The 26,758-nt window shown below is 42.9% G+C and overlaps 2 protein-coding genes across 3 annotated transcripts in view; one reads left to right on the forward strand and one right to left on the reverse strand.

Annotated features, from left to right (window-relative positions):
• mical2b (microtubule associated monooxygenase, calponin and LIM domain containing 2b) overlaps window positions 1-7,812 on the reverse strand; it is a 51,052-nt gene extending 43,240 nt beyond the window's left edge. For both annotated transcript variants that reach the window (XM_070906712.1, XM_070906713.1), the window contains exon 1: window positions 7,687-7,812. The gene's annotated coding sequence lies outside the window, so the exon portion shown is untranslated. The remainder of the gene's footprint in view (window positions 1-7,686) is intronic.
• Window positions 7,813-16,775: 8,963 nt separating this feature from the next.
• Window positions 16,776-25,576, forward strand: dkk3b (dickkopf WNT signaling pathway inhibitor 3b). The gene is made up of 7 exons (XM_070907846.1): window positions 16,776-17,002; window positions 17,683-17,808; window positions 18,135-18,215; window positions 22,293-22,385; window positions 23,110-23,254; window positions 24,971-25,121; window positions 25,320-25,576. Exons 1-7 carry the CDS (start codon window positions 16,820-16,822, stop codon window positions 25,342-25,344), a joined length of 804 nt encoding a protein of 267 aa, XP_070763947.1. The 5' UTR covers window positions 16,776-16,819; the 3' UTR covers window positions 25,345-25,576.
• The last annotated feature ends 1,182 nt before the right edge of the window (window positions 25,577-26,758 follow it).

Raw genomic sequence — 26,758 nt, forward strand, 5'->3', positions numbered from 1 at the left:
CTTGTTGGACAATCGATTGGATTTTTTTTCCTGTAGGGCTAGGTTAGTAATATGAAACTGGATGTGTACTAAACTCTAAAAAGAGATTACCGACAGATAGCCGTTGGGTTCTCCATCGTACCGTCTGTGGATTTTTACAACCCAAAGAGACAGATAAGGTGTTCAAAGTATTCATTCTGACATAAACAAAGCACAGGACGATTAGAATTAAGGCCCTCACAAGATTTTGTTTTTGAACTTTAGTCGCGTTAAGTCAGTGGCCTGTGGATGTGTGTGTGTGTGTGTGTGTGTGTGTGTGTGTGTGTGTGTGTGTGCGTGTGAGAATGTCTGAGAGAGGGATCAAAGCTGAGTCAACAAGTTCCTGCCCAGACAGACTAGACGCCAAGAGAGGAAAAACACAGAGTGAGAAAGACAGACGGACAGACAGGGAGTGTCAGGTGCAGAGAACACAAATCCTTCGGTTTTTGAAATGTATGGAATTTAAATCTGACCGCAGGACAGTGCAGGACTTGACCGGGAGACGTGCCGCTCCTGAATGTGACTCCGATTAGCTCCAGCGGCCGCGATTTCCTCTGAAAACAGGAAATATTGTATGAACAGCTGGAATGTCCGAGAGCTGAAGTGTGGACCTGCTGACTCCTTCTCAGAAACACACCACCTTGACATCCTGAGAAACTTGGTGTGGAAATGAATGAGGGACGTTACTGAACATTTTCAAAAAGTAACACGAAATGTTTGTTTGTATGACATTTGCTTGAGCGCATCGGTTTCCATGATGACACCTCCAATCATGATTCACTTGTCGGTTCGGATAAAAACTCTAAACATGTAACTGTCACGGTCAGAGGTCAGCGGCTCTTCAAACTATTGACATATTTACATACATTCATTCCAATCTAGCAAATAACTCCGTTACTGTTGAAACTGCTTTAGAGAGGCCTGGACACACTATTACAAACACCAATCAGTGCTATGCAATACAATTCAAGAAGATGAGATTTATTGCATTGGGTTTGGCTTGGCGTGTGCAATTAACTGGCGTTTAAGCGAAGAGGGAGGTGCAGAAGCTTTTAAAAATTCAACTTTAGGGCAGACCTCTCCCGGCGCAGCGGCCCTGAACTCACCAAACACAAGGTTTTCAGGATCATTTCACCAGAGAAAGCTATTTTCCTGCTTCCCCCCATGAATCACTCCCAGCGTCCTCTGTTACTCACTGCTATGACAACCACAGACCTAGTTCATCTTGGACCCGTCACCCATATTTGTTACTGACCCACAAACAACAGACAGCTAATACTGTTAAACAATAATTCAACTTTAAATCTTGAATCAACTGGCATTTAAACTGTCTTCAGCTCTTCCACTTAAACTGACATTGTGGCTACAAATTACCTTTATTATTATTCCTTCATATAATACTATAGTTAGTATTTGTATTTTGACTGCCACTTCAATTACTTCTTAAAACTATTTCAAATGTTTTAACTGTAGAGGTTCAGCATCCGGCACATTTGAATTTTCTTTTAAAATGTTGCCGTTCCTTGTCACAATAAATACGTTTGAAATATTTTGTTGCTGAAACCTTCTGCCATACTGTGACCAACCCCCCCCGTTACATTTCTTTTGGTCTTTCTGAATAAAAGCTCTCTAAATAATAAACTGCTAACAGCCTTTCCGGAGGGGAAACTTCTGCATGAATATCTATGAGCCACATCAGACTGGTCCACGGCTGAGAGCGACACACCCACACTTAACCTACAGATAAGGGGCTCTAAGGAGGGCAAACTACTCATCAGCTACATATTTGTTATTCCCCGAGTGGGGGGGGGGGGGGGGGGGGGGGGGGGCACAGCACAGTGGAGTGGAGTGGGTCATCAGTGTAAAAGCACAGAGTAGAGACAAAAAGCAAAACAGCATGATGTTCAGAGCGTTGTGATTCCTTAAAGACACCCCGTGGGGTTTTCTTGTTATGATCATATTCAGCATTTCCCACCAAAAAGCACATTTTATTCCTCATATGTGGAACAGGCAAAGCCATTTAAAAAAACATATATATATTAAACCCTGCATTGTTTACATCCATGTTTGCTAGCGAGCAGTCTTTGAGGAACATTACTGCCACCGACTGCTGATCAGCGGAACAACACGATGGCAGGTTGTGAATCGCGCCGTGCACATGCACAATCCAAACAAAACAGGGAGCCACTAGTGTTAACGTCGCCCCGTTAGCGCTACTAGTGGTCAAAAACTCCACAGGGTGTGTTTGAATTTGGTTTGACATTGGATTGCATAACAGTGAAAGCCAGTCTACATATGACTAAACTATTTCTTTTTACTTCCGTGATGTCCACATTTTACAAGCAGTCCAGAAAAGTCCGGGGGGGGGGGAACAGCAAGTTTCATGCGAATCCTGGCCGTCGTTCTGTAAACGGCTCAGTATATGTGACTCCTCGAGGCCACAACTGCACAGGACGGGACAGCACCTGAGACTGGGCTGCCATGTTTGAGTCCTCCGGCTGGACCGGACTATCATGTAAGAAGTCTTATTATGCCTGCAGCCTTGCGGGAGGGACAGCTGACTTTCATGACTTTGGTCACGGACTCACACCCAAACCAAGACACATGAGCTCTCACTGTTTGCGGTCTTACTGCATGATTCAACTTGGGAATGGGTTAATACACAAGTACTACACTTAAAAAGGCATGTATAGTAGCAATTTCCCATATCTAAAAACGTGCTAACACTACCTGTCTTTTCCAGAAAATGTCTCCGAACTCCAAAAAAAAAATGGTTCTTTGGTTAAAGTGCCCTGCAGATATCCACAATGAAAACAATATTGAACATGAAGCCATAAGGGAACAGCTGAGTTTTATGACAAAATTCCCTGGGGGTAAAGTACACTCATATCCTATTTCCAGTTTCACAGAGTTCCTGCTCAAACTCCAGTTGGCAGCGGGGTTGCCGCTTGTTCTCTTGTTGCGTCAGTGGGATTGAGTTCAACATACTGTTCAAGAGCTCATACCTACTGTATTTTAAATCCGACCTTGGCCTTCCTTCAGACGCCAGCACAAACCTTTCTTACACCTTAAGAGATCGCCGCTCACTAGGTGGTGGCGGGGGTTTTTTTTGGGAACGTGCTCATATCTTTACAGGAGCTCGTACAGGCAACAAGTCACGTCGTCAGTGCTTCCAACAGTTCGGTGATTGGTCTGATATGTCATCTGATTGGGCCGAATTTATTGATATTTTCCCGTTTGTTTTTGCAAAGACAGTCTGGTGCTCTCTTTTTGAGAGTCGAAAGGCAGTTCACGAGAAGGAAGGAAGGAGGAAAAAGGGAAAGAAAGATTTGCATCTCTTGTCTGGTCCATCAAATGTAAATATCAAAATTCAAATGCATGGAAATCACACTGGATTCATACAGACAAAGTTGTGGCAAATCTGGGTCTGACACCTGCTCTCATATGTAGCTCAGTCCTGACTGACACTGCTAAGAAAGCACATTTCCCAAAACGTCTACTATTCCTTTAAAAGTAGAAGAATAAAATAATTAGTACAATGAAACACATCCCGAGGTCTTCACAGGCTAAGCATGTGATGTTCAAGACCTGTGAGCACCCCTTTCTATTTACCGTGGCCAGAGGCAAAGTCTTACAAAGACAGACCAGTTCTTGTGCGAACAAGAAACAGAAATAAACGCGACAGTTAGCACGACATAATGAACTGGCAGGGAAATGATGTGCGGTTCTTTAAAAGCGTGTCGACTTACTGGGGGCAACATGATCCCTTAGGAATTCTTCTACAGTTGAATCAAGCAGTCAAAGCTCGACCCCAAAATTGGTTGCATTTGCTATTGGGTCCAAATCCAAAGTCCAAGTCTCCAAAAAAAGTCAAACGTCAGAAAAAGACATTTTAAAGACACAAGCCCAAACACTCTTGATGTAAAGACACTACTGCTTGTACATACCAAGAGGTGAACAACCATACTGTCTCCGCAGAACTCTTGTTGCGGTTTTAACAGCAGTTTGTAATCTAACTTGACAAATATATAGGGAGCGAGATAACAACATCTGTGTTCAACAGCCTGTCAAATCTCTGAGCAGGGGTTAAAGATTCCTTTTAAAGATCTACCCTATCAGGCTTGGTGTGTTTCTTTGAATGCGGTTCTACTAATAAGGGCATAGTGTTGATTCTTACCTTTGGTACAAAAGGTTGTACCAAAAGCATGGGAGAGTGTCCAAACTCCTGTTAAACAACAATAAAACCAATATGACTAGAAAAGGAAAGGTTTAGCTACAGCCTTGCATTTACTTGAGAGACTTGAGTCTTTGGTTCAACAATACGTGTTGTTTTTAACACTGCCACGTTGTACGGTTGGACTGACACCAACAGGAAACATCTCAGTTGAAAACCAACAGAAAATCTAACCCAGGGCGTACCAGCTAGAAGAAGATAGAAGCAAAAATAATGTTTACATTAATACAGCACATCTCAAACGTATAATTACATATAAAAAGAGTCAAATTGAGTTCCCCCATTTTGCATTGCATCATACAAACATCTCGACAAAAAACAAACAAACAACCAAAAGCTTCAATAACTTGTGTTATACACCACAATACAAATTAGTCAGTAAATCAAATATTGCTTTATTTCCTCGGTCCTACATTAATCTAATCTAATCTAATCTAATGTAAAGTGCAGTAAATCCAAGTCTAGAACTTCCAAACTTCTAAATATAGGTTTCGGGGTAACAACACAGACTACAGTAGCTTGGCATGAGTAATACACGCCATATGTTTGCATGTGCTAAGATAGGCTTTAATTGGGGCATGTGAGCCCTGAAATCAAACCCCTAATCCTCACAGTATTAACACCACACGCTGTAGAGGTTTGGGGCTGGATCAGGCCTACAACTTGCTAGTAGTTGTGACATTATCCCACACAGTATGTCCACATTGCACAGCCACTGGATGACACAGCTACGGTAAGTTTAGGCGTGTCTTCAATTGAGTATCCAACCACCTTGTTTGCATGAGCCTAGCATTAGCATCTGCTGATACAGCAGCTCTGCAGTAAATCCTGATTTTGTTGATACTGTAACCAACAACTGAATAAAAACTTAACTGGACGTACAAGCGTCTTAATAGTCCAGCCCTCACAGGTGGCTGTGCCACGGTCTTGCGGTGCAGTAGCCTGTCTAGAGTTAATGTTGGTTTAGATTACATTTAAGGCCCCACCTCATGGGGTGGGATTTTGGCCCCATGCATCCTCCAGAAGTATAGGATTTTGTAGGCTAATAAGCATTAGACCCTTGGACTGCTGGTGTGCAGTATGTTAGCCCGGCCAGACTGACCACAAGGATGTCAATGTTCCCAGACTGCAACTCAAACCTGAAGACCCTGAAGAGGAGCGTTTAAACATAAAGTAAAAAGTACGGCTGGCCGGTCAATGCAAGAGGCAGAGATAGCAATATAACCTGTTGCTCATGGCAACGGTCGCACTCACACATCCAATGAAAAAGAAAAATCTAAATTCCAAGGCCACATCACAGTGGTTTTCAAACTGGAAATCAATACTCACAATCATGTCCCGACAATTCACTGTAAACATTGCGAAACTCACTCCATTTTGGTCTCCACCAAAAGAAAAACTGGCTTGTTAATATGAAAAAAAATGCAGCTTTAAGCCCTTTAATCTGCAAGCCATATTCTTTTACTTAAACAGGGTATGCATCGTAGATAACATAATAAATGGCTCCGTAGAGTTTAAGAATTGTACATTCCCAAACTATCTGTTGAAATCTTGCCATACTGGAGCTCAACGTGGCCTTCCTCATCTGACAGCAGCCCACATGGTCAGCCGGTGACAGCGACACTCTGCTCCCTGGTGTATTTTTGTCCTGCCCCCCCCCCCTATAAGTCAACCGCTCGTTCCAGGAAGTGACAGCTGGTGCAACGCCCTGTTTTGGTTTTTTTTGCCCCCAGAGGCATCATGGTACAGATAAGTAGGGAGCAGCAACATGAAAAGGTTACCATCTCGAGGGTCGGGCGCACAGCAGTAGGAGGAGGAAGGTGAAGATCAAATCATAATCATCTTTCACCCATGATCCAGTGAATGGCCGAATGGTGCGTTGCTTTAAATGTTGCTGCTGCAAGGAATTGTGGGACGCCATTGCCTCGTCTCCTTTCGTAAAGGGTGGTCCAGCGTACCCTCTGCTAAAGAACATAGGAGAGGAGGCACTGAAGCACCTTTCCTTAGCATCTAGAGAATTCGACCAGCTCTCATCATCATGGCTGCCACTGAGATACTTCCAGGTCATTTCACTCAGTTAGGAACTTTCCCCAGCACATAAAAAACAAAACAAAAAAGAAAGACTTCAACTGCGGCCATGGGCGGTGTCTGAAATCACTCCATATCTATTACAGTCCACCATTTTATTTGAATGCCTGAACTCATGTACACGAATTTCGGCTAACAATCCCACAACGCAATGTGCCGCATTTCTCTACTACTATCTATCAGTGATGATTAGTAAGTGCTTGAAATCTGAACTTACTGCTCATGCGTTTTGTGAGTAATGACACTAAATGTAATGTTTACAAGAAACCCCCACTAGGGCACCTTTAAGTCGGCAGGAAGTAGAAACAGCAGCAACAAGGTAGCACCAGCCTTTTTCCCCCCTGCTATTACCCCTGTTGAAAACCACAAGGATTTGTCCAAGTCCTGGACCCTTGACCCGTTAGCCCTTCATGCTGACCAAGCTGCTTCTGACCAACACTCACATTCAGCAACTATAAGCCACTTGTGGCGATTGCCCTTCCTAATGCTTATTTACCACAAATCCACTTCTATGTATATGAATGGAGTGGATGCCCAGTTCCATCTCCTTAAGGCAGCCTCATGTTCTGACCTGTGCACAGCTTGGCAGGGTTATATGCCAAAAAAAAAAGAGGGGGGGGGGGGGGTCCAAAGATGAGACGGGCCTCCCCGTCTGACTAGATTTCAGTCTTTGGAGGACATGGAGCCACCTGCTACTCAACTGGAGGATGAGAGGGGGGGGGGGGGGGGGGGGGGGGGGGCACGCTCACGTCTCTTTACAAAAACTACAAATCCACATGCACCCACTGCCATACAAGATTGTACTGCTAATCTCCTCTCTGATGGTCCATGGTGGGATGAAATTATTAGCAAGCCCTCTCCCTGTCCACCCTTCCGGGGGTGTGTATAGGGCAGGTTTTTATCTGTGGATCATTAATGTTAGCTAACAGTCAAGTGTTTAAGGCTTAAGTCCGTAGTACACCTAGCAATTGTTCATTAGAGCAGTTGGCAGTGAGTTGCAGCATGTTCATACACGTCGTTTGCCTGATTTTCATCATAGACTAAAAGCGACCGCTAAAGCTATGTCTGGGGCCTGCCCGGGTCACCTGTTGCACCTCTCCCACCTATAAAGTTACAGCCGAGGATAAATAATTCAGCGGCAGCAAAGTGCCACAACAGTTGGCTTCAAGCAAGCGCTGTTATTATCGCGTACCAGGACAAAAAAAAAAAAAAGTAAAATAAATCATTTCCCTGGCAGTGTGAGCTGAATGTCAGATATGAACCATTTCAAAATAGCATTCCCGATAAGCGCTCAGTCGTGCACTCACGCGCTCAGGGGAGGAAAAGTGCGGCTGTCAGCTACTCACACCGGAGAGAGAGTCCAGGGAAAACGAAGGGCAGTCCCGCTGGAGTCCTCCGGCTTTTACCCGCAATGTGTCGGCAGTGAGAGTCCCAAACTCTACCGCGCGGGCCGGTTAGCACATGAATGTCGGCGCTGCTGCAGTTCTCCCCGGCGGCCTGCTCCTCACACGATAGCCGCCGTGTGTCTGCCGAGCCCCCTGTTGTAGACCAGCGTCAAGTCCGACTGCGGGACAGAGAGTGAACTTCCGGTTAGCATGTTTTCTAGAATAAAACTCTCCTCAATGATAAGTGCTTCTACTCACAGTTTATGATCCGTGTCATACTGTATTGGGCCTGCCAAGAATTCACTGTCAATTGTAGCGACAAGCTAGTGAATATAACAGAAAAAAGTCAATCTACTTTTATCTATCTAAATACAGTAAATACAGAATCTCGTTATTCAATGTTAACAAAATACTTTTGAGAAAGAGCATAGAAAGATGTCTATAAACCGGCGCACGACGCCAGAGGTGCATAAACATAGTTTTCGTTCATTAAAAAGACACCATAGCATACTAGCATTAGCCTACATTGTTTTCGCAGGGAAACTTCGTAGCTAAGCTAGCTAGCTACTTACTTAGCTTAGCTTGCCTTCCTATCTTGTGAAGGAATTATACACTTTAAAGCCAGTGGATATTTATAAAATATAATAAGACATTTTATTGAACTGTGGTTGTTGTTGAAGTGGTTTGTAGGCTTGTCAGTGAAAGCTTAAATTCTCACAGAAAAAACACAAAAACAAAACTACATATATATATATATATATAAAGAAACAATTGTATATCATTTATGTCAACACGTATGTGACTGTAAAGTACTGTATTGACGAATTACTAATGTTTTTTTTTTTACTTCTTAATGTGTGATTTGGAAGACCTTATGTAAATAAAGTTCTTCCAAATATCATTCTACAACTATAATCAATGAAATATTCTGTTTGATAGCAGAAGTCACACCTGTGCGTTGGGCCGACTTAGGGCTAGTTTTTAAGACCTACCTTTATTTTGAAAGTAAATTTGCCCCACGTCCGGAACTGCTCGGCCTGTCTGTAGCTACCTTGACAGAGCTATAGGAGCCCCATCATACTTTTTAATCTGTTACTGCCATTTTAATGATATATTTTTAAAAAATATGTCAAACTCAATGTTGTTTTGTTCAGTTTTTTAAGAGTGTGGTGGTGGCATGGAAAGGGAAACACACACACACACACACACACACTTCTTACCCTCCCACCTGCAGGCTACAGGGAACATTTTATTGCTCCATGACAGCTGTCTTCTGAAGTCAGAAGAAAAAGTGCACTCGTGTTGCACATGTTCTCTGTATGCCTGACACTGTATGTACACACATGAGCAGTGGGTCAGTGGTTGCTAATGTCTTTTGGCCCATTTACAGAGAGTGGGTGATGCTTCAGAGCTGCTGCACTATAGCAGGAGAGGCACCTAAAATGATTAGTATTTTAATTTGAGTTGGCAGGGTGAATTATTGCATTAAAAGATATCTCAAAGCCTGGCCAAATGAAACCAAAAGGAACCACGTGGCTAGTAACCTCTACATAAGTGATAAAATACAGGGTTTGTAATTTCAGTGAAACTATATATGTCTCACAGTTTGTACTAAGAAGTGTACTTTTTGACACAAAATGTGCCACTGCACCCATATGTTTGAATGTTCAAAATGGGGTCCACACTCCGATAATGAGAAACATCCCGGGTAGCACACACGTACAAAGCGGTGCTCTCACTATTTGTTACTTTTCTTTTGCGTCATCCCATTCTCATTTTCAACTTTCCAGTTCTGACCGTTTCCCAGAGATGTTGTGTCCTGCCCTGCCCTCAGGTGGTGGAGGACTGCTACGACACCATGAGGGTCTGACTGTGCGGGATAAATTTATGTATATGTATTATATGTGTTTCTCTGGATGCCAATAAAGCTGCACAACTATGAAACTCTTATTTTGACTTGTTGGGAGTTCTTGTTCAAGGCGGGGATTACCAAAGGGGCAAAGTGGGCGGATGCAGTATCCACTGACAAGAGGAGGCCCTAAAGGTGGCTCCTGCTGCTTTATCATCTGATAGGCCTTTTGGCCAGCAGACACTTTGACTTGTCATGAGTAAGAACAGCACAGTATAACATTAATGATGGCTCTGTTCTATTCAAGTGCCCCAGAAAGTCAGGAGAGTGCAGCTTGAATTTCATGGTACGACAATAGACAGCCGAAAACGTTTCCAAACCAGTTTATAGTAGAGAATCATCATCATGGCTGAGACATTACTTAAAGATACCCTGTGGAGTTATGTTTACATTAGTAGGTGGACTCAGACATCAGGTGTATCCCTGAGGTCTAACAAATGTGTTGAATACATTTTTTTTCAGCCATAAAATATTTTGGAAAGTAGATTTTCTGAATGTTTTGGAAACTGCACAGTTTACATCAGCTAGGAGTCTTCTCCCTCCCTGCTTGTTGCCGTTGAGCGGCTTCAACGACTGTTGGTCAGGGTGAAACTGTCGGCAGGAAAGTAGAAATGTGTACCGTGCCACCCAAGTGCACCTACATGCGCCTCCTAGTTCCCAGAGCATGAGACACAAACAAAGTGGGGGCCCCACTGCTCAAAACATGGAGTCATAGGAACACTCCCGCTCAAAAACTCCATAGGGTGCCTTTAATACTCTGTTTCACATGCATGTTATTCTCTCTGGTCCAGACAAGAATAACGCAGCCAACACTGCCCATATGGCAGAGTACTTCTACCTCTGCAATCACTCAATCTGCGTCACTTTTTTGGGGGGGGGAACATATCTTTATTATAAATTGTGTATACAGGATGTATCATTTACATACATACATACAAGTATGTATGTAAATGATCCAGCACAGCACATTCATGGTTCACAAGCACGGTGGAACATTGTCAATAAAAATAATACATACATGGAGTGGAAACATACATACATATATATAAAAAATAAAAAATTAAACAAAATTATTAAAAAATTAACATAATGATAATAACGATAATGCAGGTACAAACATAGACATCAGTGCCTCTCCATAACACTCAGCCATCATTCCTTGGTCTAGGAAGTACATTCCCGAATATATTGGCTATTCTAGGCCCGACACACTGAAGGAACGGTGTCCATACCTAATAAAATATACCAATTTTGCCTTTACACCAGTATGTTAGATAATCCATGGGTAAAAGGTCATAGATTATTTTATGCCACTCAGAAAATGTGGGTGGTTTATTTGAGACCCATTTTAGTAGTATGCTCTGACGTGCAGCATAGGTTAGTACATTCGGTAATTTTTTCCTATAATTCTGCTTAATTCTCAAGTGTGGTCTTCCTAACAGAAGAAAGAGTGGATCTAAGTCTAATTAAAAATAAAATTTAACTTTGAAACAACTTTCACACAGAAATCTTGAATATGTACACAGGCCCATACAGTATGTAAAAAAAAAACCCGACCCACTTCTACATTACACTTCATACTGATTTCTTTGGGTCCATCTTATTTCTAAGTTGTGGTGATAACGGAAGACGCTGCATCACTTTTGAACTCTTTGATCAAGTTCAGAAAACATATTCGGTTATGATTGGGCCGGTTAACTCACTTAAAGCCAGATCAGACTGAGAGAACATAAATACACACACACACACACATATATATATGTACTGCGGACAGCAGTGCAGGTTGTTTGTACGTTTTCAGAGAGCACCTATATAAAAGCCTTAAACGAGACCAGCAGGGCGTCAGTGAGAGAGCAGTGAGAAAATACACCCTAGACGTGCTGAAGCGTCTGCAGATGCTCAAAGAAAAGAGCATCATCCATGGTGACCTGAACCCGTTGCTTCAGAAAGCCACCGTATGGGAGATCTGTGCCGCATTTCTACCCATTCTTCTGTCACATTTTCAGAACGAGTTAACTTTAAAGACGCCACGAAGTCTCGTGGAAAGTGTCCCTCCAACACTGAGAAAATACCAATCTTTCTCCCCCAATATACAGTGTAAAATATGTTAAGTATGCCCTCCCCTTATGAACCCATTCAACAGATCTGTCTCTTGTCATTTCCTATTTATTTTCAATATATTTCTGTTAGTTATGGAAAACATAAGTGCGTGACGGTTTCAGGTTCCTGGGACTCAGCATCACAGAGAACCGGTCATGGTCGTCACACATCTCCACGCTGGTAAAGAAAGCTCAGAGACGGCTGTATTTCTTGGGGAAACGTACGAAGGGAAAACTGGGATGAGATGTGCACGGCCCAACAAATAAACCTTGAACCTTGAATCTTCCTTGAAAGAAATACTAACTTCTGCCGACAACAAGCAAATGACGACAACAGTAGTCGGCGACAAGCTAATCAAATTGCAATGGGGCACTTAGCATTGCAAGCGAGGGGCTATCCCCATAGCAACGTCTCGAGCCAAGCACAATTAAAACACCATGTTAAAACTATTCTTTGCAGCCACTGACCTTAAATTGTAATGAGTAATGCAACTGAGCATTTTTATGTTAATATTAATCTATATTGATTTCTCAGGTACTCAGTCCCACTAAAACCACAATTGTTCTGTGCGCAGCAGGTGGGGCTTTGCTCCGAAGCTCCGCTATTAATGATTACTGTGTGGTTACCTATCCGGCAGTGAGACGAGGGAAACTTTCCCGTCACCACTCTGTATCTCTATGATTCTATCCGCTCTATGAAAGTGAAGGAAAAAATATGGACACAATCACTTTGGGATACATAATAAAATGGCAGGATCATCAAAAAGATGTTACAGGAAGAGAAAAGAGAAAGACATTTTATCAACATATATGACAGACTGACAGAAAGTAATATATAACAGAATAATGAATGCAGGGAATCAGGATAAGAAAATGTAAATTTCATTATTTAAAAAAAAAACATTTTCAGACTTTTTTAAAATCGCATTCTTTACGACACCATCGCATTACGTGATGACAACACAGTCATTTGCCTTCATTGCATAATCACATTCCGCTGCGACACGGAAGTGCTGTGTGCTGTAGCCTCTTTACTGTGAAGGTTCTACATTTCATGCTAAAATGACATTTGAGTGCCCATGTGGGCGGGGCTAAACGAGGGCATTTCCTGTCAGGTGACTCAGCACTCAAATATCACAGCGGAATGTGATGATGCAATAAAGGCAAAAGACTGTGTTGTTGACACGCCATGCAATGATGTCATAAAGCATGTGGTTTTAGATGAGAGTCTTCACAATAACACGGTTACAGCACACAGGCCAGACCTAAACAACCAAGCACTCTCATTGAAAAACTATAATCATTTCTTTGACAGGTTAGAGATGGAGGCTAAAATCATGGAAAGAAGTGATTTCACTATAACTTCAATTTCAGCGCTAAGTAAAAATGAATTGATACATGTGATTCACACTCTTAAAGAACAACGGAAGAGGGAAACTTCATCATTTGAAGCTTCCCTAAAATGTCACAGGGACACTAATTCAATAAATCAAAGTGAGAACATTTTATTGAAGAAGGAGCTTTGCGTAGCGAAGAAGAAGCTACAGATAACTGACGATACAATAAAAAAATACTGTGAAAACAGGAAAGAAGAGCAGGCGCATCGCCTGAAACTGGAGGACCAATTGAGCAAAATCACCAAAGAAAGGGACATTTTAAAAAAACAGTTGCCATCCTACAGAAAGGAATGCAATCTATTTAAAAGTGAGAACAGGAACCTGGGAATGGCCCTGACTAGACTAAGTCAGGACCACAAGTTGCAGGTGGACGCGCTTTTGCGTGAAAAAAAGGAATTGGAAAGCAATCTGTTGATTGCTAAAAATTATAAAGGGGAACTCGCCCTAAAGGAAAAAGCCGTTCAACGGGAAAAGAAAATATGTTTGGACCTGGAAAAAACCCTGGAACTGGCAATAAAACAACTGGACAGCAGCCCTCCAGCAAAGAAAGAAGAGGTGACTGTGTCTTCTAATGATATGAAAATACTCAATGAAAACGTGGCTCTAAAGCAAAAGCTGGTCACCAAGGACCAGCATATGAGCACAAAACAGAGACAAATGGACAAAAAAGATAAAATAATTGAAGAGAAGGAGAAGCAGTGCGAGGAGCTGAAGCACAGCATGGCACATCTGCTGCCTCCGGAAAGACTAAAGTTGATCCCCAAGTGCCAGTGGGTGATCAGACAGCAGGACGAGAGGATCAAGGCCTTAACTGCACAGATTAAAATGTTCAAGACCAGCAAGGCTGAGAATGAAAAATTAGTTCAAAAGGTCGCAGCCATCAAAAAGCTGTATCTGATGGAAAAGATGGAGAATAAAGTTTTGAGGGAGGCCTTGAAGAAGGGTGGAGGCGGGCAGGTGCACGAACCCAAATCCAATGAGGTCCACACCAAGGTGGAAACCCTTAAATCAAGTCTTGTCCCCCTCCCACCCATCTCCACAAAAACCTGGGCACCCACCGCCACCAAGTCACGTTACTCGATTCTTCCGCCCATCTCCAAAGCTTTTATGACTGAAACAGACGAGAAAGAGGTGAAATAAAATGACTTCGACTGTCACGGCTGTACAAGCAGGGGATAGAACCCAAATGCAGACCACTGAGGCAGAGCTGATGCAGTGCAGCCAAACCAATCCGATGAGGACCAGGCAAGAATGAAAAGTCCAAACACGAGGCGAAGTCCAAACAGTAAGGTCCAAAAACACTGATAACGCAGGTAGAACAAGAAAATAAGGAGCCAAGACCAGAAACACAGCAACATAACGTAAAACAAACTGGCAAAGAACAAAGGAAGTCAACTGCTGTAAGACGACATTAACAAGAAACCACAAAGCAGCAATCTATGGGCCTGAAATCAAATCAATAGAAATATTCCGAGAAAAAAACAATAATGAAATAAAATAGTAACAAATATAAAAAATATATAAAATACAAAATAAAATCACAAATATAAAAGAAATACATGAAATATAAAATAATAATAAAAAAAAACAAATAAAAATAATGAAATCTACATTTTCTTATCCTGCATTCATTATTCTGTTATACATTACTTTCTGTCAGTCTGTCATATATCTTGATAAAATGTCTTTCTCTTGTCTCTTCCTGCAACATCTTTTTGATGATCCTGCCATTTTATTATGTATCCCAAAGTGATTGTGTCAATGTCATAGAGATACACAGTGGTGATGGGAAAGTTTCCCTTGTCTCACTGCTGGATAGGTAACTTCCAGAGCAAAGCCCCACCTGCTGCGCACAAAAAAAATTGTGGTTTTAGAGGTACTGAGTACCTGAGACATTAATATATTTCTGGATTAACGCATGGCATAAAAATAGTCAGTTGCATTATTCTACAATTTAGTGCCCAGAGTGTGGGAAAGCAACAATACACATGCCCAAAGCCTTTTGCAATGAAAGCGAATGGCACAACTTTGATGCCAAGTGGGGCTCAGTGCCCGTTGCACCACTGCAATTTGATTTGCTTTTCGCCAAGTACTGTTGTCGTCATTTGCTTGTAGTTGGCGGAAGTTAGTATTTCTAAGGTTCAAGGTTTATTTTGCACATCCCGTCCCAAGTTCGCCCTCTTACGTTTCCCCAAGAAATACAGCCGTCTGAGCTTTCTTTACCAGCGTGGAGATGTGTGACGACCGTGACCGGTTCTCTGTGATGCTGAGTCCCAGGAACCTGCACCTGTTCACCCGCTCCACCAAATACTCAATATATATTTATATATGTATTATACTTAATAATATACTTACAAAAACTAACCAGCAGGTGTCGCACTGATTCTGAACTCTTCATCAATAGGTCTGCGGGGCTGTGGGCACATGCTGGTTGGTTTTTGTGAGAATAGTTTTTGATGGCATGTCGTCTTCTTTACACTGTTCATAGCGTTAATGAGGATAAACTGAGCTTATTCTTTGAATTTAGAAAATAGATAAGTTCTAAATTTTAATTTTTAATTGATTACTGATACTTGGGAAAATATGGCCATCTAGTGCTATTCATAAATAACATCAAAATCTAACAAAGTCTATAAATCAAGCTGGACAGTGCTGCAAAACCACCATGAATAGGAGGACCTTATATATATATATATATATATATATATATATATATATATATATATATATATATAATGTTACAATGTTGGATATTCATACTAAACGTTGCCAAATAATGAGGTAAACGTATGCAAACGTGATCCCTGTGAGCCAAAAGCTCAGGCTTCAGACTGCTCTGAACGCTCCGTTTCCAACTTTTTTCGACCGCCGTGTGTATCTGATGTCACATAGGCACGGATGTCCTTATATGGTCATCTGCTCCAGGCACAGACAAGATGTTTACGTTAGCGATGCTCAGTACCGTTAGGTTTACAGTTTGCCTTTGGAAATTCTTCCAAAGACTTTCCAAACGTGGCCGGCCAATCAGAAGAAAGCCGGCTTTTAGGGAGGGGAGGCCTTGAAGAGACAGGAGCTCAAACGGCTTGTTTCAGACAGAGGGTGAACTGAGGGGCTGCATGAAGGGCCAGAATAAGACCAATAAGGACTTCTATGAACTGTGAGTCATGTAAAGCTACTCTAGTAGAATCACAAAATGAAAATATAGAGCTGGAAATGAGCACAATAGGTCCCCTTTAAACAGCCCACATACATAATATTGGTTCCATGTGCTTCACCTCATAAGCTTAACGCAACAGCGGACACAGACACTTTCAGTAAGATGGAGGCAGTGAAATACGGTTAACTCGCTGTGTGTGCCTCTTCCTGCCTGAATGATGACTGACTTTTGTATTTGTATTTGAACGTCCCTTTATCACATCTGGCAACCCCTGCCACCAGCTTTTGATCTTTCGTTTTTAAGTCTTTTTGTTAAAAACCTGTCGCGTGCTTCGCGAACTGCAATTTGAATCTTCACCACGCCATTAAACCCGATTCGTGCCAGTTTATAGCCGCGCCACCGCTCCTCAGAATTTCCAAATAAAAGCGGATCCAGCTGCGTTGCGGCCGTGCGCCCGCCGTGCGTCACACTTCTGCGCTGCCCGGCAGACAGGCAGAGACGGCCGCGTCTAGGAGGAGGAAGAGCAGGAAAGATGTCCGGTATCGTGCTGCTCTCGGTGTCCTTGAGTTTGTGCTCGTCGTGGGCGACCGGCGGCACGGCGGTGATCCTGCGGGACGCCCTGGAGCAGGTCCCGGTCAGTCTGAACGACATGTTCCGAGAGGTGGAGGAGCTGATGGAGGACACCCAGCACATACTGGAGGAGGCTGTAGACCAGGTCTGCGTGACGTTTTATTCATCCATGCACGGGGCAGTGTTGTATATTTTCAGAGCTCAGATAAGTTTCTCCAGTGTTTTGTCACAGCCTACATCTCATCTATCATAACAGTTGAATTGTTTTGGTGGTCAGCTTAATTGTGACTGCCAGGCTGAGGCATGTGTTGCAGCACTACACATAGTTTCCATGTCTGCTTTATGTCTGGCCTGTCTGAATAGGCTGCTATTAAGAGTCCCCATCATAATTGTAGTTTCTCCAAATGGATATTTGTCCGGTTAATTCAATAAGAGAAGTGGTGAAATGGAATAACCGTAAGCCCACGTACTTGTGTGACTGAGAGAAGGTCTGCTATTTTCCACTGGACCTGGATTTCAACAGGTCTAATAAGACTGACTGGTGTTTCACTACAGTGTCTGGTTTTGATCATTTGTGAACTACTGGGGAGTTTTCCCTTCATGACGTCCAAGAAATTGAGATTGACATCAATCACAGCATGCTGTAAAACAACAAACTGTCCACAGTTATAGTCACCTTGAAGACCCCCCCCCCCCCCCCCCCCCCCCAACAAAAAATGAAAATATGGAAATCTAATGTATGGACATAATGGAAACGCCATGTTCACTATTTCATACAAGATTTATGAATGGATTCCACATGCATCCTAACATTCAATCCGACAGATAACCACTGAGAGTGCCAAATCATCTTTAACGCCCCTGGATCTGCGTCCAAACTACCACAATGAGACGAAGAGGAAGATAAAGGATGGAGACCGGGCCGTTGAGGTGCTAGCTCGAGCTGACAAGGTAGGGGTTAACCTTTGACTGTATTTTATATATATATAACTCTAAGACAAAATCCTCTCATCCCTTCAAGGTCTTTTATTTTTTTTTCATAAATGGAGAAAACTAGCTTTGCTCAAAAAGTTACGCCCCTTTACATTTATGAGTGGGTTTAGAAATGGGGCTGTAGGGTTTGTGAAACACATACGAGGAACATGAAGGCTGTGATTGTTATTTTACTGATTGTAGGGATGAGCCCCCCCTCCTTTCCATCACATGAATAAAGCACAAAGTATGATTGCTTTTCAGTTTCAGCCTGATACAGTTTGTCACCTTTTTGACATTTATAGGGGACTAATAATACAACAGGAGAGATGCCTCAATCACACATCCATATGGAGATCTCTGGCCAGTGGAACAGCGTGGATCACGTGAGTCTCTTGCCGTCCCGGTCTGGTCTATGTGAATAGTTCGAGGACTGTGGGCCCGATGCATTCCGGCCCAAGTTTCCCGGTAATTTGGTTTCACTGCATCCTGATGCTGACACGGTTAGAAATGCACAAAATAGACGGAGATGTAGTTCTCTTGAGAGTGGGGACTTTTCGAGCATGTAGCAGTGTTGGCTCTGCTGACTCAGGGTTCCGGAAGTGGTGGTGTGTTTGGATTTCAGGCAGAAGCACGAAATCTAACCGCCCCAGTTTTAGGCCAGATGTTTCTCTTTTAGTAGTGATGATGGAAGCCGCAAAGGCAGCCCTTTAGAAACTCAGATAAAGGCTTGAGTCGTTATCACCGGTCGCATGTTATTTTTAATCGAAAAATGTGTCAACTCATCCAGAGCACCGGGTCTAAATGTCATGTTTCACGTGTACATAAGAGGAGACAGAGAGGTGGAGCGCCTTCTGAAACTGTGGCTGTATTGTCTCAACTCGTTTTATAAGGAATGAGATCATCCAGCAAACAGACCTACCATATACTTTTCATAGTTTTAACCAACAGGAGGCCGGCTCGCATTGAGGTCATTATTGCTGCTTGCCGCCTGTTGAGCCATTTTACTTTGCAACGGTGGTTTTGATCTTGTTCTTTTTTTTTTTTTGCTTTCCTGGCAGCTGCACAGAAAGCGGTTATGTTAATGGAACTTGCTGCTGGAAAAAAAAAAAAAAAGCCAGGGAAGCAAGCAAGCCTGCAAGCCAGGCAGGGTAAGGTCTGCTCTTCTAAAAGGACTAACTGTGTAGAACCTTTTTTTTTCTGTGATTTTAAGATGAAAAGACTAGTCTAGGCTTAAACTGGGACGCATGTGAAACGTTTTAGATGTCTGTAGGTAGCCAGTTAGTACTGTTGTTTAAATGGAATTTTTTTTTGTGGCTTGAGGGTTTACAGCAGGCAATTATTCTTAAACTAATGTTCCTACTTTCCTACTGTGACCTAAAGCACCCTCAAGTATTTCAAGTAAAAAATGTTTTAGACATCTGTGGCAGCTACCTTTGGTCATGCTGATTAAAGACAGATGATGTTGTCTGTTTTTACCTGCTCCATTATGTCTGGGAACATTAGCCGTTAGCGTTTAACTCACACGATCACAGCGACTTAAACATCTGCTCCCGCAGCCACATTAAGATGAAATCTTATTTTGTATCTCATAATTGGAACTATTAGAATTAGCAATACAATTAATTAACTAATGAGGTAGGTATTAGTTAACTTTTCATCTAACACTGTCTGTGAACTATTTTTATCTGTATCGGATAAGCTGGATATCCTCAGGCAAACAACCAAATGCTTACACTGATAGTCAGTAAACGGCGCTAGCTGGACGCTGCGCTCATCTGGACTTAGGGGGACGCAGCACAATAGTACTGACTATTTTCCCTGCATTCTGAGCTCCAACTGATGGGTTAAAACTAGCTAAAGGCTAAATATCAGCCTTGGGCTCAGTCCTTTAACCGGCAGTGTTCAGTGCCTTTTATGACACATCAGGATCATTTATGCGGCGGTTTGTGCAAAACGACTGCATCACAGTAACTTGCTACGAGTTAAAAAATGTGGGTCGAGCTTAGTTGGTTGATGGTACGGCTAATTTAGGGCTTGCCTTGGCCAGCTGCAGTTTCACCAGAAATCCCAAAGGCTTCGACACTTCAATGGGGTCTATCACTCAGTGAGTAGACTATGTAACTGTTTCGCCCTTTTTCTTTCAAAGTAATTTGTGGAAAATACTTTAAAAGAGAGGTATAAGCTGCTACTAGCCCTATGAGACTAATAACAGCTGTAGTCATCTGGCATTTATTAAGATAATTGCAGGGTGTTGTGGTTAGTGTGGTCCGTATTTGTAGTTTGTCTCTGTTGCTTCAGTAATATTTTATCTCTTGGCAAATGCTACGGAAAGAAAGAACATTTTTGCACACTGACCACAGATTTGTTACTATTATTATTATTATATTTACATATTTTCCATGTTATTTCCGCTGAGAGATAGGCACGTGGCAGCAGAGGTGAGGCAGATATGCTCGAGTGTCTATCATTATGAGTAACCCTGTTTAATAAGATTCTGCTGTCAGCCTCTTGATCCTGTCCCTGACTTTGACACAGTGCAGTCGGCCTAAAATAATGGTCGCTGTCCCAGATACTTAGCTCTGTTTCTGTGCTGATTTCCGAGAGGCAGCGCACGCAGGCCAGCGCTGTTTTTGGCAGACCCTGTTTCCTCTGACCACTGGAAACGAGTCAAGCTGAATCTCAAATGTCTGATTAGCATTCCGAAACCAGTCTCACTTCATTTTTGTTGTTCTTTGCCATGTACCAAGCACCTCCTTGCCAATGTAAAGGCTTTGGATGATAAACTGGACGACCTCCATGCCTGCATCAGGAACTGTAAGGTCCTTTGTTTCGCCGAAACCTGGTGAAATCCTGAAATACCGGACAGTGCCATTCAACCAGGAGACTCTTTTTTTTTGCATACCGATCTGACAGAACACAGGACTGGTGAATAAGGATTGGCGTGACAGGCGAAAGGATTGCATCTGCTCCTCACTACCCAGCACACTGGACCCACTACAGTTTGCCTACTGTCCCAAACGATCAACAGAAGACGCCATAGCACACATCCTCCACACCACCATATATCTCCTGGACAAGAAAGGGAGCTACGTGAGATTGCTGTTCATTGACTACAGTTTAACACCATAGTTGCCTCCAGACTCGTCACAAAGCTCAAGGACCACCACTGTGCATGTGGATTCTTGACTTCCTGGTGGGCAGAACCCAGGTGGACACACCTCTTCCACCCTCATCTGTAACACTGGAGCACCCGAGGGGTTTTGAGCCCCCTCCTGGACTCCCTATACAAACACGACTGTATAGCCACTTTCGACTCCGACACCATCCCCAAGTTTGCTGGCGACACAGCTGTGTTGGGCCGGATCACAGATAACAATGACAAAGGCCTACCTGGAGGAGGTAGAGGACCTGACCCGCTGGTGTCAGGACAACAACCTACTCCTGCATGTCAGCAAGACTAAGGAGCCGATTGTGGACTTTGGGAAGAAGCAGGGAAATACCTTGGTGTCCACTCAGTGGTGAGAAAGGCAAGGCGGAGACTGTTTCACCTCAGATGCTGGAGAGCGAGAGCGTCCTGATGGGGAACATCACTGCCCGGTGCGGAACGTACAATAGGTGGTGCTGTACCCTGCCTAAATTATATTTACACCAGGTGCTGCAAGAATAAGGCTAGGAGAAGCATTAAGGATCCCAACCACCCTTATAAGGGCCTTCTCTCCCTGCTGCGGTCAGGAAGAAGGTGCCGGATACACCAGGCCAGCACTGCGAGGCTCAGGAAGAGCTTCTACCTTCAGGCCACTAGGATACACATACACATGTATATTTATTACTATTCCCATTCTGTTTAAACTCTTTGTAATGCACAACTTGAAGGAACTGCAACTCACTACATGTGAAATAAACTTGATTGATTGATTGAGTGAGTTTGACCAAGAAATGTTTGAGTGGTTGAGGAGAGAGAGGAGGGAAAACTCTTGAGATTTAGCCCTTTTGTGTAATTCAGATGTCATTGATGTTGTCCATCAGGCAGTTTCCATGGAGATGGACTGTGGGCTGGCAGAAACACAACTTCAGAAAACATCAACCACTAAGAACTCATTAGATGGGGGTGCACTGGACAACTGTTACTGTGATACAGGAAAATGTAAACCATGATTGTATTTGGTTGAGCGCTTCTTGGTAGCGTGGCATATTACACGGTCATCAGATGAGCTCATGTTTTAGATTGATGCAATGATTTTGTCTAAAGCTATAATAAATAGAACATCATTCAAATCAAAATGTTTAAATCGTGATTCTGGTTTATATACAGCGACTGGGAGGAACAGAGGAAGCCGATGATTTGAAATGAACACAAATCCTGGTCTACAGTCGAGTTCGACCCACTTTTTCAATGTGCATTTTAATTCTGTGCTCTGGCTACTGACTATATATGTAACTGTTGTTATCTCTCAACCCAGGAATGCATGGTGGACGAGGACTGTGGTGACCTGAAATACTGCCTGTATGAGATTGAGAACTCCAAGTGCCTCCCCTGCATACCAACAGATATGGTGGGGATTCAGTCAGTGTTGTCGTCTGTGGTTATTTATTTAGTTAAAGCTGCACTGATCAATATTTTTATTTCACTAATGGATCACATGACTATGTGTAATGTGAACGGTGTCGCTCGTAGTGACAAACGTGGTTCGTTCTCACCGCTCCCATGAACCTCACATCCAGCTACAGCCAGCAGCCTTTCATTGTACTGAATCGCTAGCATCAACCGTTTGCATCACATTCCTCATAAATGATTTGCGTCTCGTCTCACAAATAGTATCGTTTTGTCTTGGTAAAAGGTTGCTGAAAGGGATAAATAGTGACAGTCTGCCAGTGAAAACGAACAATGAAGACTTGACGTCTCTGTTCACCTGTAGGAACTTCTGTGCCGTAAAGCCATCGCCCTTTTGTCTCACTGCTGCATAATGAAAAGTGAAAGTGTAGAGGCTACCAGTCTGAGCAATATGAAGTCATATAAACATGCACTATCATTATTAAAGTGTCTCAAAACAATGCAAAAAATAAAAACAATGTTAGCTGTTAATCCTGTACAGTAAAGCAGCATTAATAAATGTCATAAATATCTCAATGTTAAAAAGCTACACACAGTGCCTTTTACTGGAAATACTGAAAGGGATCCACGAGAGAGTGGATGTTGGTACAAAAGTACATTAACCATGAATGCAGTAACTGACTATAGACATAGTTATGCATATCTGAATGTGTGTCCCCACCTAGCCCTGCATAAAGGATGAGGAGTGTTGCTCAGATCAGATGTGTGTGTGGGGCCAGTGTACAGTCAACGCCACCAAGGGAACAGAGGGCACTATCTGTCAGGGTCAGAGTGACTGCCGGCTGGACCTCTGCTGTGCCTTTCAACGAGGTGAGCTTGAACAGTGACACCCTCAGAGACTTACCTAACCTGTCTCGTTTAATGTCATATCCCGCATACATGCAGTAGTATGAGCTCAAATACCTGCTGTAGGGAATGTTATTTTATGTCAAGTCTGCTGGGCTGAGGTCAAATCAATTGATATGTCTTTGCATGTACTTTAATTTCCCCTGTTCTTTTTTCTGTAATCAAATTTTTTCTCATTTTGATCTGTTACATCCACTATAGTAGACTACATTATAGCTTTCCGCAGCAGAGTTGTGTCTTCTGTTGCTTCTCAGATCCTGTTTTTGTGTGTGTGTGTGTGGGGGGGGGGGGGTTACGTTACGTTGTTTTTACTTGAAAATTTGTTAGCTACTACTACTGCTCTTATCTTGAAGGAAATTCGGGTCAGCTGATACGTTACAAAAATACGAATTTTCTCGCTGACCAGGAGAAGTATCTTGCCGCGAAGAAGCTTTTCTTCGCCCAGGTTTGCAGTCGTGCACCCTAATGCAATAGAGGTGAATGAAATGTTAAAGAAATACAACAGCATGTCTTTAAGGATAAGGCACAGACCTCCCTCTCTACAGTTTCCACTAGATCTGATTTCTACTGAAGAAATAGTTCCAATGAAAACATTTAACAAGGTGATCTGTGGATTATCCAGAGTAAACAACACTTTGGTAAATAAAACCAAAACTATTTGCATAGCTACATTCCACCAGAGGTAAGGCAGAATTGTGTGTGTGTGTGTGTGTGTGTGCTATCTCTATTTTTCCCTCTCTTTCGTACATCCTGTAATGTTACATATTGGTTGGGTATAACCACCCCCTGTTATGATCTTAATTCAATTCTAATTCAATCAGCATGTTCTGTTTTTGCTACTGCAATAATTCAATGTTCCTACAGGCGTCATTAAAGAGTAACTTAACACTGAAAAGCATTGTTTCACTGCCCACTCTCTCTAAAAGTTTCAAGTCTGCTTCACCTCTGACTACACCCCGCATCACTGGTGAGCGGGGTAGGAAAGTAATCACTCCCAGCAGTGATGTCACGGTGTCCTGGAGTACACCTGTGCATCACTGCAGCATGGTGAGGCGTTGAACCACTCGAGGTCAGCAAAGACAAAGTCTTCAGGGGGTGTGAAGTTGCCCTTCAAGGTTTCATTTGATGTTCTTATCCCTCTCTAGCTTCAACGGAACAAAAGTCAGGTAGGTATGGCCTCCCTAAACATACAGCACGTGGCCAAATATACTGTCCACAAGCCATCCAGTCTCAAATGGAAATGATAAGGAGAAGATTACTGGCCACTTTAGCCAGTCAGAACTGAAGGACTGACATGGAGGCGGTGAGAGTGGAGGAACACGTGCACTCTCATGTTTGTTGTTTTTTCTCTTTGTCACAGTCGGACCAAACAGCATATGTACAGTAGAACTAGTCTGATTTTGATTGAAGTAACAGTCCGTGGTGGTTCATTCCAACTTTGCTGCTTACTCACTGATTTATGCAATCTGTTTGTAAATCAGTTCTAAACACGTCAAATGCGGTCCAAGAGACTAATCTCAATGTCTGTGAAACTGAGCCTGAGGATCTGATGCGGGCTTTACGTTTTTCGTTTTTTGTGTAACAACAGGGACTGGCCAGCAACAGTGATTAGCCGCGATACAGTGCCCACTGTGGCAAAGTAAAGACTTCCATCATTTTTCTCTCTGCTGCTTCCTCCAGAGCTGTTGTTTCCAGTGTGTAATCCCAAACCCGAGAAGGGGGAGTCCTGTCTGAGCCACCCCAACCTGCTGACGGACATGCTGGCCTGGGACCAGGAGGGTCCCCGTGACCACTGCCCCTGTGCCGACGACCTCCAGTGCCAACCTCATGGGTGAGAGCATTTACACTTGCGGATGTATAATAGTTATTCCGGTTGAAGTAAAATCTCATTGTTGCAAATTTGCAGCATGCATCAGACAACGTGGGATCACTACAGATACAAGTGGCATATGGGGAAATAGAATAGAAGTACGCAAAAGCATTACTGCAAGTGTTTTGGTTTTTCTCAAAGTGTTTTTTCCTCTCACAGACGTGGATCTGTCTGTGGACAGTAGCAGAGGACATGGAGGGAGCATGAGGAAGTTATACATAACCTTGTCCAGGAGCTATACGAACGTCATTACTGAGCATTCACCAAAGAATGGCCCACCTGCTGATCAACAGTTTGTAAAAGAATGGGATCTTGCTACGGGACAGGACCTGCACTGTATTATTTATGCTTTACTACCAATGTGTATTATATATCCCGAAGCAAATAAAAGACCTGTTTTTAGTTTTGACTGAGAACCAAGAAAAGCGCTACTGTGGTATGTTTTTTTCTTCTTTGGATTCACAGATGGGCTTCATTTATTTATTTTTTTGCTGAGTGGATGAGAACAAACAGCAAGACATAGCACTGGCCACTAGAGGGCAAGCTTTTGTCTCTTTTCTGTGTGTCAGGAAGTGTAACCTGAGAGATAGCGCACATACTCGAGCAGAAATTCCTGGAGACGAGGCAAGAAGGAAATATTCAGGATGAGGCTGATAGCCACATGATGTCTCTCTCTCTCTCTCACTCTCTCTCTCTCTCTCACACACACATACATAAATAGTACAACTGCAGGCAACAAAAAAGTCTTTGACTTGAATAATAAGATATATATAAGATTCATTTTCAGTGTTTGCCACAGAGAGACTGAATATGTTTTTGTAGTCTTTTATGAGTCTTGTTTCTTGTCAGAAACGTGTGTATGTTGAATAGATAGGTTTGTATTTGCATTTGAAACCCATTGCTTGCCATGCAAAATATCTTAAACAACATTTCCTGTGGGAAAAGCCAAAGATCCTGCACTTCTGTTAAAACTGCTCACACCCTTCTCTGCAGTGGCATATGGACACCTGTGGAATGAACTTTAGGCTATAGTTATTCAATGTTAAACCTGTTGAACCTCTGTTCCCAACAAATCATGCTATTTCTGTTGAGTTCCGGTAGGACCACAGTACCCAGGAGCCTCATCCACCTTGTCCGCAGTGAAGACACCAGCCAGACCTTTAAAATTGGAGTTCTTGTAAGGTTATCGTTGCAATCAGGAACTGAATGTTTTTCAGCAGTCATCCAAAATGTCCAAATGTGAATTTGTACAATTTATCCAACAAGTTTCACAAGGCTGAAGTTAAATGGTCCTGATTTTAGGGGTCTTATTGTGTAGAATCGTTTTTAGGTGGCTTTCCTCTGGATGTGCTGGCTTCCCCCCTGCATGGAGACACACACTGCATGGCCTCAAGGCTGGATTACCAAGCGTGCATAGCGGACAAGTGCACTGGGGCCTCAGTTGTCCCAGGTTCATTGCACCAATCAACTAAGGTGGGTTTGGCTTTATTTGCTAATTCTTTCTTTTTTGTTGTTGTTGTTGTTGTTGCAGGGACTCAACAGCAAATGTTTGCCCTGGGGCCACCTGACAGATGAATCTGGCTATGATTGCCCCTGAC

This window comes from Enoplosus armatus, chromosome 6 (assembly GCF_043641665.1).
Source record: "Enoplosus armatus isolate fEnoArm2 chromosome 6, fEnoArm2.hap1, whole genome shotgun sequence".
Classification (NCBI taxonomy): Eukaryota; Metazoa; Chordata; class Actinopteri; order Centrarchiformes; family Enoplosidae; genus Enoplosus; species Enoplosus armatus.